Source organism: Grammomys surdaster, unplaced genomic scaffold (assembly GCF_004785775.1).
Source record: "Grammomys surdaster isolate TR1022 unplaced genomic scaffold, NIH_TR_1.0 63, whole genome shotgun sequence".
Lineage (NCBI taxonomy): Eukaryota > Metazoa > Chordata > Mammalia > Rodentia > Muridae > Grammomys > Grammomys surdaster.
Window position 1 is genome coordinate 30,795,151 of NW_021604565.1, and position 22,508 is coordinate 30,817,658.

The following is a 22,508-nucleotide window of genomic DNA, read 5'->3' on the forward strand; positions in this document are numbered from 1 at the left end:
TTAGAAACTTTAACTTTCTCTGTCATGTAGTCAACCTTAAACACAAACGAAACCCTTTTCATTTCAGGGAAAAGCCTTTTGTTTTGACACCAGAGCTTAGTCCTGGAAAACTTCAGGTCTTACCGTTTGAAAAAGCCTCGGAATGCCATTACCACGGAATTGAGTAAGTTTTTATTTACACTTCTGTGTATTGTTGCTACAGCTGCTTTGTTATGAGTGTGGACTCCATGTGAAATATAATGGCGTAAATTGATACAGACCCCAAAGTATGTGCTCAAACCAGTATATAATGCATATTTCACCAAAGAAAAATTAGTTATTAATTTGTTTTTGTTCATTTAAGCATCTTTTTTTAGTTGCGCAGTATTTTTATCAGAATTTCTTGGGCCATACATTATTAGTATGTCTGTTTTCTGTAGGTCACATTAAGGCTCCCTGGTCACTAATTATATTGTAATTGCTTAGAAGCGAGTAGATGGGATGAACTCGGAATGGAAACATGATAATTATGTGTTCATCATTATATCATTTCAGTTGACTTTCGTATTCACCTCACTTTACTGGGTTCTTATCCCCTTCCCACTCCTTCTAAACGCCTTCCCTTCAACAAACTCCCCGCCCACTACCCCTGCACTCTCTTAACTTTCTGTGTGTTGTGTTGCCGTCAAGTTTAATTGGTGTTGCTTACGTAAGCATTTATAGCAGATATCAGAAACTTATCTATGGCTACACCACTGAAGAAAACACCCCCCCCACCACCACCACCCCTAAGCACCATTAAGTGCAAGTAGCTCCTCAGAGAGGGGGGACCTCTCCTGAATCCATGGTGGGACACTGATAGGTCCAGTCTTTATGCAGCTCTTGTGCTGGTGGCCACAGCTTTTGTGAGTTTCAAGTGGCTGTGTCATGTCCAGAAAACCCATTTCCCAGCACTTCTACCTGGGCTCCAGCTCTGACAGTCCTTCTGCCTCCTCTTCCATGACGTTCCCTGGGTATGCTGCAAAGGGACGGCCTAGGGCTGAGCATTGAGCAGTTGGTTTTTCTCAACACTCTGAGCAGTTATGAGTCTGTTAACCATTGCCTCCAGCATACAGCGGCATCTCCGAGGAAGGCTGGGCGCACGCAGCACTCCTCTGTGGGTATAAACGTTAGTGTTGAGAGCACACTTTGACAGCACAGATATTTTACAGAACAGTAGTAATAGGTTCTGTCTAAGATCTATGACCTCTGCAACCATTAACTTTATCTTTTAATTTACTCTGATAATTTCATACATTCATACAATGTATCTTGAAAATCTTACTTTGGGCTCCCCCTAATGGAGCTGCCCTAACCAGTGATTCCTAGAGAGATGCCTTATCTCTGCCATGGGATTTTCATTAATAATCTTTGTCTTCTGGGAGCGTCACCATCCATGCATGCAGGGTACTTACGTTCAAACTCACTTAAATTAGAGTTTGTACTTGGCTTACAAAGTAGTGCATTTCTCTATAGCTTTTTCAGCCACCCTTAGTTTTGGTTAACAGCTCCCCCCACCCCACCGCTCCATCCCTTCTTTTCCACCCCTTCCCTCCCACCCCTTCCCTCTCATTCCTTCTCTCCCACTTGTTTTCTCCCACCCCTTCCCTCCCACCCTTTCTCTTCCACTCCTTCTCTCCCACCTCTTCCCTCCCATCTCTTCTCTCCTACGCCTCTTCTCCCATCCCCACTCATGATTCCCCTGTCCCCTTGATCACTCCCCTAACCTTCATATCACATTCTCTTCTTCGTTGGTGCCTGCTTCCAGTCCAGCGTTTCAGAAGCACATTCTTGGCTTTATTTTGCTTCATTTTTCCTTAGTGTTTACTGTAAAAGGAGACCTTCTAGCAACACTGTTTTTAATGTCTCCATATAAAACTGTCTGCTCTGAAAAATGGAGATGTACCTCTCCTTTTCCTCATTAATTTGATTGCTATTTATTTACTTAGGTTTTATTTATTGTTGTGGTGTGTGTGTGTATGTGTGTGTGAGACTGTGTGTGGATATGTAAAGGCCAGAGTGGGACATGGAATTTCTTCCTGTGTTGCTCTCTGCCTTATTCCTTTCAGGATCTCTCACGGAACCCAGAGCTCAGTGATTTTTATCTAAGCTGAACGCCAGCAATACTCTGGCAATCCTGTTTCCTGTTTTCTCCCTTCTAGAGCTGTGGTTACAGAGTTACACTGCCATCCTCAGCCTCTTGCCGTGTGTGCTGGACTCAGGTCCTTGTGAATGTGTAGCAAGTACTGTTACCCACTGAACTATCTCTCAAGTGATGTTTGCTTAGTGGCTCACCTCCCTCCCTTCCTTCCTTCCTTCCTTCCTTCCTTCCTTCCTTCCTTCCTTCCTTCCTTCCTTCACTTCTTTTCTTTTCTTTCTTTTTTGAGACAAGGTCTCATTATATAGCCCAGGCCAGCTTGATTTGTTATGTAGACCAAGCCAGTCTCACAGAGATCCACCTGCCACTACCTCCTAAGTGCAGGGGAGTAAAGGTGTGCACCACCACGCCCAACGCCTGTGTTTTTAAATTTATATTTAAAATCTTATTCCTTACATTATGTCCTGTAAAGTTCTATCTCCCTAATTTTGATAGGTTTAGAGCCTTCTCCTCTATTTTTAGTACTTTACTTAATCATGAATGCATATATAATGATCCTAATCCATTAAGGAAACTTAGTGGGAATTCTAGCTAGAACCACTCAGATGTAACTCACATCTGAGAGTTGAAACCTGTTTCTATTCTCAGGGACTGAGTGTCCGTGCCGAGCAAAAGCAGTACTAGTTATGTCTGACTTGCTGTACTGACACACAGCCCAGACACAGGTGCTTTTGCTCCTTTGGCCCTAGAAGCTCCTGGAGGCACTGCTTTGAATAAATATTAATGCTTGCATCCTCATAGCTGGCTGGTGTGCCTGTCATATGACCGCATGGTAGATTGTGTTTCCACAAGTAATTTAGTTTTGTTTATCTTGTGCGTCATCTCCCTATTTTCTCTTGTTTTAATTTAATAAGAAAAATATTAATGGTATATCTGAATTTATAAATAATATGTTCTTCATGTTCATTTATTAAAATATTAATGAATACTTGTTTGTACGTTACTGTCCTAAACCCTTATGGTGTTTTAGTTATAGTATCATAAGGTGCATTTATCATGGTCTTACTGGCTTAGTTTAGGTTACTATTGCTATGAAATACCATGACCAAAACCACGTTAGGGAGTGGAGGAAAGGCTTTATTTGGGTTATGCCTCCACATCCATAGTCCATCACTGACTGAAGGGCGTTAGGACAGGAGCTCACATGGAGCGAGAAGCCTGCTCCTCACAGCTTGCTCACCCTGATTTCTTATAGAACCTGGGGCAATCTGCTTAGGGGTAGCCCCACCCATAATGGTCTGGACCCTCCTGCATCCTCACTATTTAAGAAACTGATCTACAGGCTTTTCTATAGCTCCATCTTCTGGAGGCATTTTCTTAATTGGAGTTTTCTCCTCTCAGATGACTTTAGCTTGTGTCAAGTTGACATAAAACTAGCCAGCACAGCAACCATAAAACATTTAGCTATTCTTATGTAGAAAATATGAAACTGTTAATCATTTGTCCAACAATAAATATTTCCCTGACATCAGATATATATATTGTATTCTGTGTCTCTCCTTTACCATGTCACTTTGTCTTAAAGGGCATTTTAATGACAGCTCAGGGAGCATGTGCACTGTACATAATTCAGTTGAAGGGCATTGGGAGTACCTAGGATTATAAGGCAGTTAAAAGTCCACATCTTAGAAACAAAACATTATAGCACAAAAAAAAAAATACCCTTATAATCATAGGATATTTTTCTCTCCAAACAGTTCAGTATACAGGCTCATCAGATATTGCATTGCTTCTTGCCCAGAGACAGTGCACAAATTCATGTTTCTTAATTTTACTATATATTTTATTTATATCCCTAGACAGAATATGAGTAACCTCAGGGTTTCCTTTTTTTTTTTCCCACAAGTAAGCTAACCGAAAGGCGAGAGAAAGAATCAAACATCAGGATCTGTGATCTAAACCCGCTCTTTTCCCTGTCAGTCCTCTGACTGAAGCACTGGTTTCTCATAGTTCAAGTTTAGACTAGGCTTCCTCCTGTCTACTCTACTACACTTTAGGATGACCAAAGCAGCTTGGAATGTCGGCTGTATATAAAAGACAGGTAACACCGTGTCATTGCATATCTGCAGAGTGGAATGACTACTGGTCAGGCTAACATAGCCACACCTCACACAGTTACTTCTTTTTGTCATGTGTCATAAGCACTGAAAGTCTAATGCTAGGAAATTTGCAGAATAGAACACACACAGTTGCCTCCTGCTGTACATTAGATCTCTATATGTGTTCATCATACAGGACTCGGTCATTTTGGACCCTTGGACTGACACCACTGCCCCTCTCCTAACAATGACCTTTATTCTGCCACCTTTATTCTGTGTATTCTCTTTTTGTCTTAGAATCATCTTTAAGCCCTTTTTGGAACTGTCAGTGACTGAGTTAGTGTGTGTGGCATCTATATTCAGGTTTCCAGTGGGTTACAGCCATGCATTGACTAGAGCAAGATGACCCTTCTTCCTTAACCTAAAGAAGTTACACTGGTAACTAAATGGTTACTCGGGCTCTGCAGTCACCAACTGCAGCTTACGTTCTGATCATACTACACATGACTGGTGTGTTGTAAGGCACAGTGTGGTAGAAGATAACTCGGGATGATGGAGGCAGCCTTGTCCATTTGGTGGGTGTTGCTTGTTTTGAAGTCTGACCCCAGTACACCACTCACAAATAATCCTGATAGGGCCTCTTTCCATAAGTAGTACAAATCACATTTTGCACATCAGGCAGCAGAAGCATAAAATACTCTGCTCAAATTCACATGGCTAATAGGCAAAGGAACCAGGACTTAAATCCATATAAATCTATGTTCTATAATCTTTGAAACCAAAGATGTTTCCTGCGGGAAGAATACAGTTCTGAAAGCCTCATCGTGCTGCCGGGTGTCTAAGAAATGATGTGTTTCTTGTGAGATGAATTCTGGTATTAGGGACCACGTTAGATCCCTTTTACAGGTGGAAAGAACAGATGACAGAGAAAGGTTTGTGTCAATTCTACGTGGGCCATTATTCATGGTGACGTCACTTGTGGTCCTTGATGCAGTTGCAGAAAGGGGAGGATGTGGAGAGCTTTGCAAAGTTATCAATGCTTTCCCTTCGAGCTTATTTATGATTCTTGGCATGGGATTTTGAGTCCAGAAGCAGTTGCACAGCTAATACATCATTGATTCACTAGATTAGGTTAAACCAGAACCCAGATATACAGGCAAACCAACGTTTAAAAGAAAATCTGTAACCCAGGTGACGAGTGAATTTCAGTTTTGAATACTGTTATACCTATAAGTCTTAATCTTTGCTTTGACAGTAAACTTGCCCTTCCCGGCAGAGTCAGCACTTCCCATAGTTGCATCCCTTTATGCTAAGAAGTCAGGGGTGGCTAGAGTTTTAAGAAGTATTAAAACAGCAGCCATGCTAGTTTGGAGATAACCCAAAGGATGAACTGAATCTCCTGCCACAGAAGTGCAGTCGAAGAAGAATTAGATTGTACCTCACATTCGTAAATCTTTCTGTCGAATAGCAGACTAGAACAGAACTGTGAGCTGCTGAGAAGTAGGCCATTCAGCCAACTTTCCAACAATTGTTAGGAAACTAGGTAAGTTTTAAGACAGTGCCTGGCTGTTTTCCTTTAGAAAGGGAAAAAGATCCCATTGTTCTCCTGGATGTTTGATTTCAATGCTCTTTCTCATTTTAGATATTGCCTGGATGACCAAAAAGCTTTAGAAAGAGATGGGGGATTTTCTGAACTTCAGTCTCGGCTTATTCGTTATGAGACCCAGACCACCTGCACCAGAGACAGCTTTCCAGTCCCCACTGTGCTGAGTCCTCTTCCGTCCCCTGCAGTTCTGTCAGAGCCTCAGAGTGTCCCTGAAGGAGAAGCATTACAAGGCGAACTCCGAACTGAAGTTTCTGGATTGAAACGGAGATCTAAAGACCCCAGTTGCCTTTACCCCCAGAAAAGGTGACCTGTCAAATCCACAGAAACAGTATCTCCAGAGAAGTACTGTGTTCTCTGGAGGATTGCTTTTTCATGTCTGCCTCGTATTTTTACAATACTTTCTGCATAGGGTTTTAGATTCATTCCTTCTTACTAAGAAGTTCATTTGTATTTTGAGTACTTAACTGGTTTTGCTTATAAGGCATAAAAAGAAATGACTTGGAAAAACAAAGAAGTTTGCTTTCTGTGCTAATGCACAGCTTCTTAGCACAATGGGCGTGTAAAGCTGTCAAGTCAAGAGCTCAGAGGTACCACCAGTAGGTGAAGGGTCAGTTGCCCTTTGAAGATGATAGTTGAGGGTGGAATTTCCTGTTAACTCTCTCTCTGCTCCTTCTCCTATTTGCATTGGCCTTCAACCAAGAGGCTCCATGGGGCCCCATTTAAAAGCACTCATTACCTGTAAATAAAGCTTTAAAGTGTACATTGTTAGTACATTCTATGGAACTTTTCAAGACACTTTGTTTTGCTAGCTAAATAGTCCAAATATATTAGAATTTAGATGTTGATAAAATAAATACTGAATTTATAGCTCTTTAGACCATGTGTTAGATTTAGGCCCTGGGCATATAAAATATGCTGTAAGTTCTGGCTATACTTAAGCTTTTAAAATAACTATAAAATGCATAGAAATAAAACTTTGAAGACTTTTTGAATAGGTGAAAATATGAAAATACTGTTTCCTGCTATGAAATAGCTAAATGATTTTTATGACAACATTGTTAGTTCATGGCATTTTTTATGTCTGATTAAGTTGCCAAGCAAAGCCGTTAAAAAGATTTATATTCAGGAAAAGTATACTGTATACTGTGGTACACTGTATACTGTGGCATACTGTAGCCTGAGAAGAGCAGAAGGATGGTTCTAAAGCCTATTTTGAAAAAGGAAAACATTTCTGAGTCATTGTGGAAGCAAATATGAATGATTTACAAAAACTGAAATAAGAACCGATTTTTGTTCTACTTGTATTTGTTTTTAGTTGCTTATTTTACACAGATAGTTACAGAGGATAACACAAAGGTTTGTGATTTCTTTCCTAAAATTCTTTAGTGAAGGGTATTGAGTGCTTAATAGGGTATTAGGTGTATAAATAGAGGTGTCCTAATATTGCTTATTACTTTTATTACTTCCCCTATTAGCTTGAATTCTGGGTATCACTTGCCTTCTCTTTTAAGCACTACCCTAGCTACTTTTCTGTTCTTCTGATACAATACCCTGACAGAAGTGATGTCAGAGAGAACAGGCTCATTCCACCTCACACTTGAGGTCTACAGCCTCCATGGCAGAGGAAACCACTGTGGTAAGATCATGAAGCAGTACACTTACCACGGCCACAATCAGAAGCAGAGAACAATTCATGCAGATTGCTGCCCAGCTCCCATACACAATCCAGCATCCTGTGGAGAGGGAGAGGGAGGGGCCCACGCAGGGTGAGATGAGTCTTCCCACAGCGATCAGTGCAGCCATGGTAACCCACTGCAGGCACGCTCAGAGGCCATCTCTCAGGAGAGTCTAGCTTCTGTCAAGTTGACAGCACTATCACAGTGCATAAGTCACAGAACAGCTTCATTGTTTAGTGTCAGTTATTTTATTGAAATTAGCAAGAGATTTTAATTTTCTTGGATTTGTGTTTAAATGAAAATAGTTGTAACATTTAAAGCGAAAAGTAGTTTCCATTGTTGATTCATTTCATTTGTACTATTTTTCCTCCTTACAGAATTGTGAAATCGGAAAGTTCTGATTGTTTGCTTTCTCAAGCAAGTTGCAATAGTAATCATTACCATCACGCAGGGACATCCAGGAAGCCTCAGGCAGAGCGCTGTGTGTCAGTGCTTCCAGTTTCTGGTCGGGAACCTTCCAAAGTTACCGCAAAGACCAGTTCAGGACAAAAACAAGCACAGGAATCAAAATCATCAAAGCAAATTAAGGAATCGCGATCCCAGAAACATACACGGGTAAAGACTTACCCGCTTTCTCACTTCTGCATGAAAGGAAACTTCATTGTGTGAATCTTTTATATATATATGCGCCTAATGGTTCTATGAAGAATAAAATAATGTCCAGAACTTAAAATCATCAGATGCTAGAAGGATGGTGCAGGCTGGATCTCCCAGGTGGAACAATTGCCTAGCATGTGTGAAGGCTCAGATCAATACAGTGTGGCTAGGGAGGAGGGTCTGTGAAGAAAAAGTGGGAAGGGGCTTAAGGGACACAAATTAGACAGAAATTGATCATTTATTGTAAAAGTGGGCATACAGTGTGTCAAAACAGGAGTGTTATAAAGGTACCCTCTTGATTTTCCATGTTTGAAATCTTTCTTCTAAAGAGTATTTCTCTGTTGTGTATAGCTTGGCGCTCAGATTTCAGGTCATAGCTCATGATTTTTTTCTCCAGTTATACTAGGCATTTCCTGCTGAACATGAATCCTGAGACCTGGATGACCATGTAGATATTACAGGCTGCTTTTTTTCTCAAGTCTTTTGTCAGAACAACCATATTTAGCTTTAGTACAGGCAAATGACTGTATAATTCATAATTCGCTTATGACCAAAATTGAAATCGCTGCGCCATTTCTGAAAAATCTCAGCCAGGTGTTCCTTTCTGTTGAAGATGCTGAAGGAGGTGGTAACAGAAACCCTGAAGAGGCACCACATCACTGAGGCCCACGAGAGCTTCACTGCCTGCAGCCAGAGACTCTTCGACATCTCCAAGTTCTACCTAAAGGTGTGGTGTCTTCTCTGCTCACAGCTGGGTTTATTTCATGTTCTGATGTCTCTGTTAGGTGTGTGCGCATAGGTTTTATATTGTCTGTGTACACTTGCTGCCAGGCTACTTTAAACGGAGGCAGAAATCCTGCAGTAAAACTGCTTTACATTTGCTTTGTTTGACGTTAGCCTTGTGTATAGCAAGCTGCTTCAGTCAGAGGCCTTAGTGTTTTTCCTAACAGGCCTTTTACTAAGTCAGACCTTTAGCGTTAATTAGTAATTATTTTATAATTAAGCTATATGAAGCTAAATGGTGAGTATAGTATTTTATAACAAAAGTAATAAAGAGGCAGCTGTTACTTTTGGGCAGACGTAAGGTGGGGGTCAGGGGCTGCTCAGGTGATAATTTTCTTTATTTTCTTTTCAAATGATGTGTTTTTGTGTGCTGTGAATGTGTGGTACATTGTGCATGCATTCATAGGCCAAAGATGAATAGCAAGACAGAGTCTCTCACTAACCTGGAATCTTGCCATTTTTGGCTCCCATGGCTAGACACTGAGCTCCCAGGATCCTCCCGTGTCTACTTCCTAACTCTGAGGTTAGAGGAATACATAGCCAGGTTTGGTCTTTTCCATCTGTGCTGAGGATTTGAACTCAGGTCCTTGTGCTTACACAATATGCATTCTTTCCCACTGAGCTCCTCCTAGCCCCTTGATGACAGTTCGATGTCAGCTTTCTGAACTTGAGTGCCGTTTGATCTTCTCTGTCTGAGATCTAACCAGCAAGCAGAAGTAGGTCTTGGGGTAAAATTACAGGATTGACAGATACATGCATTCAGTACCCTCTTTTAAGTCTACGCAAGATGGGGAAGCATCACTACAAAAAGCAAGTGGAGAAAGGTAAGAAAAAAACTATACAAATATATTTTGTTGAGTATTTTAAAATGCACATGAAAGTACATGCAGCGGAAATGAAGTTCTGAGAAGCCTACCTTATTTCTACACGAAATACCAGTCAGGCTGGTGCTGCTTCAGCCAGCAGAAGCCAGAGGAGGTAGTGAGTAAACAAACCACAGAATGAATGATGTTCTTCCACAGGGGTGACTACAGGGCCTTTGAACAGTTCTGAGCCCACACCTCTGACAGGAAAGTCTCCAGTGCAAAGGCAATGCTGGGTGTGGCAGTGAGAAGCCACCTGGTCATCTGGTCCCCTTCCTTATAAAGCCACCAAACTCAGCACTCAAGGCTCCCATACTTTCAAAAGCTGTCTCTCTTCCAAGTAGAAAAGGACAGGCAAGAACTGGCAGACTGTGTGGATAACTTCTGACTCAGGGAAGTGAAAAATGTAAAGAGAATTCTGAAAGGGTAGAGAGTAGAGAAAAGTTATAAACACTAGAATTCTCCCAGAAATAAAACTGTGCCCATAAAACTAGAACTACATGCTGTCACCAAAACCACACACAGAATACAAAGGCTCCTTTTAATTAAAGGTGTGAGGGAACCCATTTAATAGAAACGATGAACATCTGAGCTGGAATTTTTTTACAAATTGTAAGAAATAAACGAGAAGAACTCTAGAAAGAGAAAATGGGGGCTAGATCCAGAAGACCCTCTACTGATGATAGGAGGGGGCTTCAAAGACAGATGGTGGGAGAGAAAATCATCAGAAGTAAAGCAGAGCTTTCGTTAGGGACTCACTCACCTCCTGATACTCTGTTTTCTTTGAGGCTGTTGCAAGTGGGCATGTGTCCATGATCTCCACTGTTTACTGTTGAGGTATAGAAAAGCTACTGATTTGGGCAAGTAGATTCTATATCCTGCCACGTTGTTGAATTTGTTGTTTCTAGAAGTTTTCCAGTAGAATTTTTGGGATCTCTTCTGTATGATATGCCGTCTGCAAATAGGGATCCTTGGACTACTCTTGTTCCCTTTGTCCCCAAAGGTTCCTTTCTGTTTCCTTATTGCTCTGGGTATGTCTTCGAACAAAGACTTGAAAAGGAATGTGGACAATGGAAGCCCTGTCTCATTCCTGAGATCTGTGGGGTTGCTTCAAGCTTTTCTTCATTTAGGATGATATTGGTGTGAATTTCTCTGGTATAGCTTCTATTATATTGATGTATGTTCCCTCTATCCTACTTTCTCTAGGACTTTTATCATGAAGGCATGTTAGATTTTTGTCAGATGCTTTTTCTGTGTCTTTTGTCTTCAAGTCCATTTTTGTTGCACCATCCCTGCATCTCAGAGATGAAGCCACCGCTGGTGGATAATATTCTTGGTGTATGTCTGTATCTGGGTTGTAGCATTTTGTTGACTGTTTTTGAATCTACATTCCTCAGGGAGGTTGACCCATATTTCTCTTTGTTGTGTCATCGCCTGGTTGGGTGTCAGAGAGAGATGAGCTTCACTGAGGGAGTTTGAGAGTGATCTGTTAATCTTTTTGTTTGTTTGGTTCTGGTTATTTGTTTGTTTTTATTTTTAATAGTTTAAGAAAGTTTGACTGTAGATCTTTCAAAGTCCGGTAGAATTTTGCTGTGACTCTCCCAGGCTCAGGACTTTTTTGTTTCTATTTCGGTCTGTTCATTTGTTATAGATCTTTTTAGGATATCCGTCTCTTCCTGTTTTACTTTTGGTGATGAAGTCTTAGCAACATGGTTCCCTGAACATGGGAACACACACACACACACACACACACACACACACACACACACACACACACCAATAATTAAAGAAAAAGAAAGCCATAGATTTAGAGGAGATTGGGGGAGGGCTACATGGAAGGAGTTAGAGGGAGGAAAGGAATGGGGAAAATGATGTAATTATACTATTAATTCAACAAATAGAATTATTATATTTTTAAAAAGTTCTCAGAAATGAAGAACCCAGGCCTCTTTCTGGAAAACATGCTGCTTACCCAAGTTAATGAATGAAACTGACAGAAACCACTAGAATGTCTGATCTCCAAGTATCCAGAATATTTTCTGAGATTTCCTAAGAGAAAGAGTGGTTATTTATTGAAAAGACAAAGAATTAAATAGTATCAGATTTCTCTAGGGTATCTTGGTACACTAGAAGACAATAAAAAGCACCTCCTAGTTCTGAGGGAAAGTGACCTATCTTGTATTAATCCAGAGTGACCTCTCTGGTCTATAATCCAATCAGATGAGAAGACTCAATAACAACACTTTCAAACCCAGAAAAGGTTTGAAAATATATCTTTCTCTTTTACGGAATTTGTTAGAAAATCAAGTGGAGCACATAAAAGACTAATCCAAGAAATAAAACAAAACGTGACCTAGATTGAGACCAACAAGCCCCAGTGGGCCTGGCCTAGGGAGACTCCAGGCAACTGGGGCAGGCGGAAGGAAGATCTGTGAGTTAAGAAAAGATAATGAAGTTGAAAGGAAAACCCCACAGAAAATGGAAGTGAGAGATTATCCAGGACATGTCAGTATTTGAAAAAGCTTTGTTAGGCATTGTCAGAGAGTTATGTAGGTGGAACACGGTTAGTGGAGAAAAAAAACCGACCAACCAATATCCAGGTTGTTTGACTAGAGGGAGTGTAGAAGCTGAAAGAGAGAGACGTGGCTACAGTCTGCCTCGTGGTTACATCGCCTTTGCTTAGATATAATAAAGCAAGCACATTATAATTACGAATGCCAAGCTGTGAGGTAATTGTACTGTAGAGGAAGAGAAAGAGAAGGTAGTGTTGGGCGTAGACCTAGCTCTGACTGTTAAGGATCCGTGCTATTCATAGTCATTCTGAAATTGCTAAATCATCAGGGACCAGCAAACCATGACAGATGGAGACGTGAGGGTACACACAGGAGAAATTGCTAGAAGAATTCAGAGTGGCCACCTCTGTGAGGTCTTACCTGCTTGCTAGGGGGTGCATTTCCCCCTTTTGAACAATTAAGCTTTTATTTTAATTATTTGTTTTAATTTGATATATTCTCCACCTCCTCTGTCTGTACCCCCCGCCCCTTCTGTGAATTGACCTCAAGATTTTGTACATGGCACACAGGTGCTCTGCCACTGAGCTAAATCTCATCTTACCATATTTTATACAGTAAGACTATAGATTTACTCCTCTTTGTGGTGGAATGAAATAGCTAAAAAAGAAGAAGGAAAAAAATACATATTTGAACAATTAGTAGAAACCAGATATTTATTTCCCAAGTACTAAAGCATCAGTGGTCCAGTGTGAGGGTGAGCATGGGCCAGCACTGGGATGTGGGATAGTGTATATGTGTGTGTGTGTGTGTGTGTGTGTGTGTGTGTGTCTGTCTGTCTGTCTGTCTGTCTGTCTGTCTCTCCGTGTTTGGTGAGAGAATTTCTATATTTCAGGGTGAGACCCTGTTACTACATTGATTCTGGGCAATACTTTCTTAATTGCAGTAGCACTTGAAGAATTCTTTAGGATAATCTCAAGTTCACTTATAACGAGCTGTTGGTAATATAATAAACAAGGCTCCAAATGCCGTGTTTCATTAATGTCTAGGATCTGAAAACATCAAGGGGTCTCTTTGAAGAAATGAAGAAAACAGCCAACAACAATGTGGTGCAGGTAAGCAATTCTCAAAAAAGCCACGTTCCATTAAATTGGGATTTTGTTTCAGGGTTGCTGTTCTGCTGTTACACTTATGGTAAAAATAGAGATGGTTTGTTTCAACTCCACCCTTCTGAAATATCCTTGATATTTAACAATAGACTTATTCAGGCAAAGTGTAATAACATTTAATAGATAGTTTTATCAAAAAAGGTTTTCTTAATTGATATTAAAAGAGAAAAATGAAAAAACTAATTCAAAGAACTAGGAAAAAATGCTCTATTTTGATTAGCTGTTTAACTCTTTTTGAATGACCATTTCCAAAGGTACTTTCAAATAACGGTAAAAAAGTGGCTTGAGCCATTGTCTGGCCCATTGAGGACACTCACAGGACTCAGCTTTGCATGTGGGGCTCAACATGCCCTTTATTTGGAAAATAAAATATCTTTAAGTATAAAGACTGAATGTTGTCTTTTTATTTTACATTTTCTGTGCAATCTTTGAAGGTTTTGTTGGAAAAAAAAGCAGTTGAGGCTTAATATATATGTTTTAATATGTGGGGGGTAAGGGAAGTGAGGTGCCCCGGAGGGAGGGCAGCGTAGTTTTGAAGCCTTAGGGAGCTCTTTACCATGTGTATTCTGCACAGGGTGATTCTATAATCGTGTATCTGTTTTCTTCCCCAGGTGATCGAATGGGTGGTGGAGAAGATGAGCAAGAAGTAAACCACCCCACCTTCCTTCCCTTAGAAACCCGTGCACAGCCTACTGTAAGCCTCACTCAAAGAATAGACGCTGCATTTGTAAAGAGGATCCCCAGTGTCCTGTATTTATATAGTTTGGTGACACTCAGTTAAAGTATTTTTAACTAATGCACTTATTTTTACAATATTTTAAACTATGTTATTTTTTTATGTATTTTAAATGTTTTAACTCTTGGTTATTTAATTGTTCAATAAACAGTAATATTTCGTTACTTCTTGGATTGCATGTCCTTATTAGTGTGCCTGCTTGAGCTGCTGCCTGTGGTGGTGTGAATTAGAATGTTCTCCACAAGCTCTGGCATTTGGAACTTGGTCCTCACACGGTGGTCCTGTTTGGAGAAGCTCAGGGGGTTCCTTTGTGGAGGAAATGTGTCACTGTATGTGACTTTGAGGCTTTGAGTGTGCTCTCTGCTTCCTACTTTCGGTTCAGCTTCTGCTGTAAGAGCTGCCACACCTGCTGCCTGTGCCCAGTGTATCACTGACTATGGAATCACAACTTCTGAGAGGTAAAATGTATGGGTTTTAAGCCTTGTACATTCTGCTTGTGCTTGTACTGGCAGAATTCCTCTCCACTTTCTCTGAAGACTGAAACTAGTGAAAGTGAGTTTGAAAACACGTTAGCAACATTTATATTATTTATTCCCAGGTTCTGCTCTTTTTAATTCTGAACACTCTAACTTTTGCTTGTTGGTTTAGAAGAATTTTTACATATTGAGAGCGTTGGGCTTTTTCATTTTCTTTGGTGTTTAGAGCATGGGGTCCCCAATGGAGGAGTTAGAGAAAGGACTGAAGGAGCTGAAGGGGTTTGCAACCCCATAGGAAGAACAACAATAACAACCAACCAGATACCCCAGAGCTTCCAGGGACTAAATCACTAACCAAGGAGTATACACAGAGGGACCTATGGCTCCAGCTGCATATGTAGCAGAGGATGGCCTTGTCAGGCATCAATGGGAGGAGAGGCCCTTGGTCTGTGAAGGCTCGATGCCCCAGGGAAGCAGAATGTTAGGGCGGGGAGGTGTTAATGGGTATGTGGGTGGGGGAGCACCCTCATAGAAGCAGGGAGAGAGGGAATGGGATAGGGAGTTTCCCGGTAAGGGGAGTAACTGGGAAAGGGGATAGCATTTGAAATGGAAATAAAAAAAATATCTAATAAAAAAAAAAAAAGAAAGAAATCTTCAGCTTTTCTGGAATAAGTTGCTGGGTTTTTTTCTTTGCAGTCTCTTCCACTTCTCAAAGTTTGCTCAATGTGTGTATTGTTTGCTCTTCTGGAAACCAAGCTATTTCAAAAAATGTTTATGGATATTCTTTGAAGCTACTAATTTTAAATTCTCCCCTTTTATCTAAACTTTTTACATCATGGGATATTGCAAAGAATGAGGGAATATTTTAAAGATTCTCTTTGATCAGCAAAATTATCTTTTAAAATATTCTCTAGCAATAGACTTTTGGGGTGTAAATGTGTTCAACAGACTAATAGAAATTTACAAGGTAAAAGGTACTAGGTAGTCCCACAGAGCAATGGGTTAACAAAGGCAACTTGGAAAAGTTTATCTAGAAACAATAATAGCCATAGAAGTGAAAACTTTTATGGCCTCAGTTTTCAAGCCTAAAAGTAGAAACTAGTCCCAGCTTCATAGGCATCATGGAGGGTGATACTAATGAATATTTAGTTAGGTTCTATGGGATATGGTGCTAAATATTTTACATGTGTCCTACTACTGACAGATGAGGTAAATAGTCCCTCTTAGAAGTTACAAAGCCAGAGGCAGATTTGATTCTTTAAACCACACTTTATGGTTTCACTCAAGTTGGCATACACAGCATTTTCTTTTCTTTTACAGATCCTAGTTTTCTCCTACTTAATAAGACTATATGTCTTTATGAAGGCCAACACTACCTATAATCAGTATATGCCAGTACATAAGTTTTTAAAATAAGCATATGTATTAATGGTAATATAAAAATTTGAAATACATATTCAACTTTGAGGAAAAGCTATAAGGTGTTAGCACTTTTAATATTTCTTTGAGTATGTGTAGTTTCAGGATTTTGAATAAACTTTTGTAATGCTATTTGAAACTTGGCAAACGTAAATTATGCTCGACTGACTAATAAAAAGCAAATGCATAAACAAAAGTATGTTGGATTAATGACTTATTACAATTACTTAATATATAAAGTATTCTTTTTATTAATTTATTTGTTTACTTTACATACCAATATTCACTCTCCTCTACTCCCAGTCCCTCCACATATAGTTCTTCCCCCATTTCTCCCTCCCCTCCTCTGAAAAGGGGTAGCTCCCCCTACCTCCAGGTATCCCCCCAACCCTGGCACATCAAGTCACTGCGGGCCTAGTCACATCCTATCCCACTGAGGCCAGACAAGGCAGACCAGTTAGGGGTATGGGATCCATAGACAGGCAACAGGTTCAGGGACAGCCTGTGCTTCAGTTCTTAGGGGACTCACACGAAGACAAGCTGCACATCTGCCACATATGTATGGGGGGCCTAGGTCCAGTCCATGCTTGCTCTTTGGTTGGTTATTCAGCCATTGGGAGCCCCCAGGGGCCTATGTTATTTGACTCTGTTGGTCTTCCTGTTGGGTTTCCATCCCCTCTGGGTCCTTAAATCCTTCCCTCAACACTTCCATAAGACTGATTCCACAAGCTCCATCCAGTGTTTGGTTGTAGGTCTCTGCACCTCTCTCCATTGGCTGCTGGGTGGAGCCTCTCAGAGGACAGTTATGCTAGGCTCCTGTCTGCAAGTATAACAAGGTATCATTAAGAGTATCAGGGACTGGTTCTTGCCCATGGGATGTGTCTCAATTTCATCCATTCATTTGGTTGGCCATTCCTTCAGATTCTGCTCCAACTTTGTCTTGTATACCTTGTAGGCAGTACACATTTTTAAAGTTTTTTTTTGGGTGGCTTGCTGTCCTTATCCTTCCACTGAGAGTCCTGTCTGACTACAGGAAGTGGCTACTTCAGACGCCATATCCTCCACTAGCAAATATTCTTATCAACAACCACAAAGCCAAAGGATTTGCTACCTCAAGACTTTCGATGGAGATCGAGACATCCTGCTTAAAGGTTCCCCACGTGCCACTCTTTTCTTTGAGAAACACAGAACTTGGAAAGATGAATATTTCTCCTTATGGAAATATTCAAGATGTACCATGAGTGACCTCATACCATATGCAAATATTCATTTGACCTATATACCTACTATATGGAAACATAAATGATATACTGTGAATGACCTCACATAATACATAAATATTAGCCATCCGGATCATAGTCCTGTATTTAAAACCATAATACATTCAGAAGAAACTAAAAACCTTCACTTCTGGATAAAACAAGGCTTTCCTAGAAAGGACACAGAAAGCATAAAATCCAACCAATTAGATTATTTTAGAGCTGTTTTAGAGCTTAAATGTTCTGCTTTTGGAAAAATACTATAATCAGGGAGAAATTGAGTACAATATAGAAGAAACTCTCAGGACTTAATAAGATATAAACCAGGTTTTTTTTTTTTCTGAATGTTCAAAAATTTTGAGAAAATCACTTTGCAAAAGAAGACATCAGAATGGAGGTAAGCCATGTAAAGATGTTTAAATTAACATCATTAATCAAATACAAATTAAGGCTGTATATACCCTCAAAAAGGGATGAAATTTTAAAACTGTCAATACCATACTGTGACTGTGTGTCACAATTGGAAATCTTAATGCTGTTGGCAGGAATGGAAAAAAATTTACTACTTCCCATAAAGCTAAGTTTATAGTAGTTTTTAAACCCAAGAAAAACTAAGGCGTATACAAGGATTTGAGTTAGGATATGTATACCAGTTTGGTTCTCAGTAATTTCAAATACGAAATATGGATAAGCAAACTAACAAAAGCTTCAACAATGAAATACTATTCTCCAATATTAAGAAATAAACTCCTGCAACAGGCTGCAATATGAATTACTCTAAAAGTATTAGAATAAAAAGAAAATGTTAAAAATATGAAATTATGAAAATGATTGCAGAAAACTAAGTCGTTTCCTGGGCTCACTGTGGTATGCATGCTGGGACTTTTCGTGTGGTCCCACATTTTCCGTTTCCTCCCTCTCAGGGTGTAGAAACAGCTCTCTCAGAAGATCTTAGCTTGCGTGCATATCTTTATCGGGGTCAGCTTGTATGCACACACTTGATCAGGGTGAGCCAGGGCTATATATGGACCTTGGAGATTGGGAAGGGGTTCTTCTTAGGATGAAGTTTCATTGGCTGGAGTTTAAAGTCCTGTGAATGCTTATTGATATGGAGAGGCATTCCAGAAATCCTAGGTACTTACTGGGCAGGTTGTTGGGGAAGGGTGTTGTGCTTGTAGATTTGCCAAGGACTATGTGACATTCCTCAGGTAGAAGACTGGGGTTGTGCTCCCCGAGATCAGGGAGGGAAGAGGATGTTTCTCTAAGAAAAGGGAGTTCTCCATTTCGCACTGAGCTCAGAGGAGCTATCTGGGCATGGTAGACTACAACCTTAGAAATGAGGTGCAACACTCAGATGTTGGAGTAATTGACTAGGACCAGTGGTGTAAGTGTCCTAGGTCCTGAATATGTGGTGGTTCACTGGTTTATACATTCACCAAACAGCTCAGCAAGCTGTCATTCGTGTGCTGTATAATGATAGACGTGTGCAGTAATGGTCCCATAAGCTTCTGTCCCGGGTGGCATTGAAACTCTCATTGTGTAAATACAACATGCACATCATACTTAAATCATTTCTCCCACTGCTACGAAGTACAGGGCTGCTCTTGCAGATGTAGCATGAGGTACAATTTGGGTGCTAAGTATTCTCTAAGGCTTTAGCTCATGAAAGCCACTGTGCCTTGATTTCCTTTCTTAATGCCAATGCCTTTAGAAAGTTTCTATCTTGTATGCCCAGAACCCCTTGATTCAATGTCCTTGATTACACTGTGTGCTTTCTACTGCATTAGGTTGGGCCATAGCAAGCTGCTAGTATCCAGCCAGTTCTTGCTCTCCTCGTTGGCCCTTTCATTCCTGTAACGAAAGATGTGAAACTGAGTAACTTTACTAAGAAAGGTTTATCTGGCTCACAGTTCTGGACATTCAAGGGCATGGCATCTGAATCAGGATCTGATAAGGGCATCGTTCGGAATGGCACGTCAGAGGCAACAGCATGTGTGGAAAGGTCACATCGCTAGACAAGAGCTTGAGCAATTACACTAGGCTTGCCCTTTGTCACAGCAGCTCTCTAGAGAGCAGTAACTCGGGGATCCTGGGAGAACTCCATTAACACCTCTGTGGGCATTACCTCCTGACCTGAGGACTTCTAACCAAACTTCACCTTCTAAAGCTCACACCACATCAGCCCCATAACAAGGACCAAGGTCTCAACGCAGGAACTCTCTCAAGGGATGAAGGCACAAACACATACAAACCACAGCACCCTCAAGAAACAGCACCAATGAACCGATGTGAAACAGAAATCCGTCAACAGCTTTCATGTTCTTAACTGTGTGCCTGTAGTTTCTACCCATCACCAGCAAGAAAAGCTTCTGAAGGTGTCTGTAGCTGCAGGCTGCATGAACTTCAGGGATGAGACTGTGTGATAGGGTGAGGTGGAACTCTGAGAAGCATCAGAAAGGCTGGATGGATCTCTCTCTGTAGACCCAAGAGCTCCCATTCACTGTGTCTGTACAAGACTTGGGATGTGAAAGCTTTTTCAGTCATGCCCACTGCTCAAAGAAACTGCTGTCTAAAGTTTTGATTACCAACCTCATCTCTGTACTATGTACCTGAGGGCTTGGCCTGTATGCCTCAAGGACTGGCCTACATTCAGAGCAAAGAGGTTCTGACTGGATCCTCCTCATCTGGGCTGCACTGGAAGGGGAGTTACAAACCATCCTCGTCAGCCTTAGTTACTCTTCTGTTGCTGTGTGATAGCACATGACCAAGACAAATTGTAGAAGAGCTGCTTCGGGTTTACAGATATAGAGGGTAAGAGTCCGTTGTGCCTGGTGAGTACTGGCAGCAAGTGGCAGGCCTGGCAGCGGGAACACAAAGCAGCAAGCTCACATCTTCAGCAGGAACAAGAACAGAGAGAGTGAATTGGGAGCAGCACGTGCTTTACAAAGCCTGTCCCTCTAATGCGTGTCCCTCAGCAAGACTGACCCACATAAACCTCCCCAAACAGAACCACCAACTGGAGACCAAATATTCAAATGCCCCAGAGTAGGGGAGACATTTCTTGTGTAAACCATCACATTATCCTTCCACAGTTCAAATTCTACTTAGCTACTGGGTTCTTCTCATAGCTTTTCTTTTTCCTTTTTTGAATGACCCAGAAAAATATCTAAAAATAAAAAGTGGTCAACAATATTTGAAATAAACCAGAAAGCGGGCACACGGGAAGATTTGTGACTACCCAGGCAATCTGTAGGGAGCTCTAGCAAACACTGTTAATAGGAACAAAATGTCATGAGACAAGGGGCAAAGAGGGGCTGCATCTACTCTGGGGCTGTGCTCCAGAAGAGCCCAGATGGCCACTTGGCCATGCTTACTAAGCTTTGCAACTGAATGACCTTGATAGGTGCATGAAAGAGGGGAAGGTATAAACAGACCTTAGACTTCCGCTGCTGGAGACTCACTTGCTGGAAGTTCCCATTCTTTAGAACGGGAAGTTGACATTGATGCTGCTTTTCCTTGGGAAAGCAGAGAGCCACAGGGCCCAAGGATGGATGATGTGATGCTGTGTGATGATGGTATGCAGAACAAAGCCATTGCCTGAAGAGTCTGGAGGACAGAGGTTGCGTTGGCCTTTTTACTGTATACGTTTTTGTTTAGAGAAAGAATGAAAATGACTTTGCCTGGAGGAAAGAGTGCAGAACATGAAATAGTTCCACAAAGCCTTGGGTCTTTCCATCTACGTAGATGGTTTTCATATCCCTAATCTCTGCATCTAAGCAGGTAGTAAATATCAATGACTACTGTGAGCTGGAACCTAGAATTTTAGGACCTTGTAACTTCTGTTCTGCTCTCCTTGGAAGCTAATCCTGAGCACATGAGGAAGGTCATATGGAGTACCACAAGGTACCTGTGGGATAGCCAGCAGCAGCTGCAGACCTGTGTATGCAGCATTAAGTAACTCCCCACCCAGGGTAATGCCCCATCCAAATACAGCCACATAAGTGAGCCCAAGCATCTAAACAACAGAGGGAGGGGTGGACCAGCCTCATTAAGCTACATAGTAGTAAACAGTGATGCCTTTTGCTGTGCCAAGCTCCCGGGTTGTAAGGCAACTCCTTGTAGACAAACCTTAGGTCTCACTCACTTCTACTAATGAACTACGAAAGGAGGAAGGTGGCAGAGACTTCACTTATCAAGACTACAACTGAAGAAAGAAGGAATGGCTTTCTCTTTTGGATTGTTTTGCTTTGCTGTAAGACCCAGAAAGCTTATAGAGGAAGCAATTCCCATCCCCATCCCCCACTGCTGTACAGATGGTGATTATAAAGCAGAACAGCTACAATTAATGAGGCATTATTGAAGGTCTTTCTTGGTCATTCAATGCCTTTGGGTTCTTGTGAGAAAAATAAGCTTTATTCATCCAAGAATTGTAAGTAAAAGTTGCTAAAAATATAACTGGCTTTCTTTTCTTTCAACATTCCTAGGCCCCGGTCCAAGCCCAGAAAGAATTGCAGCCTTCAGGCCAAGCGTGAGAGTAAGGCAGTCCCTGCCTAAGACTGGAGTCATCCTGAAAGGGTTTGTGTTTAGCGTGCCTTTTCCTCACCCAGCCAAAAAGCTATAGATGGTCTGATTTCACATCAGTTCCTCTAGCCTTCGTTTGTCCTCACCAAGATAGCTGTCTTCCCATATCCCTAACCCCTTTTGCTCTCCTCGCTGCTGCTGTAACACTGGTCAATGTCCTCTCTATGGAGTCTTAGATGCAAGAAAAGGAAAAAGAAGAGGAGGAGGAGGAAGAGGAGGAGGAGGAGGAGGAGGAGGAGGAGGAGCCAAAAGAGATGTTTCCACTGTTTTTTTTCTGTTATCATTTAGATGTAATGCTGTACCCTCTGTGGACATGGTTTAATCATTTTAATGAACTACTAAACTTGCTCTCCCGAGTGAAATCAAATTTAGTGTCATTTAGAGTACTGTAGGTAAAATAATTGATCTATGATCCCATTTTCAAATAGTTCTATTATTCAAAATTTTATATAAACAGCCTAAAAATAATATTTATCATTCTCAGAATCTTATCCACAGAAAGAGCCCTTAAAAAAACAATTTTCAGGTGCACATTTAAGAAGTTCATGTAACATTGAA

The 22,508-nt window shown here is 41.0% G+C and overlaps 1 protein-coding gene across 1 annotated transcript in view; it reads left to right on the forward strand.

Annotated features, from left to right (window-relative positions):
- Mtbp (MDM2 binding protein) overlaps nt 1-14,379 on the forward strand; it is a 65,009-nt gene extending 50,630 nt beyond the window's left edge. The window contains exons 17-22 of the mRNA XM_028767330.1: nt 68-163; nt 5,858-6,124; nt 7,875-8,112; nt 8,768-8,881; nt 13,360-13,425; nt 14,091-14,379. Of these exons, the coding sequence (XP_028623163.1) occupies nt 68-163; nt 5,858-6,124; nt 7,875-8,112; nt 8,768-8,881; nt 13,360-13,425; nt 14,091-14,129 (820 nt within the window). The 3' untranslated portion in view covers nt 14,130-14,379. The remainder of the gene's footprint in view (nt 1-67; nt 164-5,857; nt 6,125-7,874; nt 8,113-8,767; nt 8,882-13,359; nt 13,426-14,090) is intronic.
- Nucleotides 14,380-22,508: the final 8,129 nt, after the last annotated feature.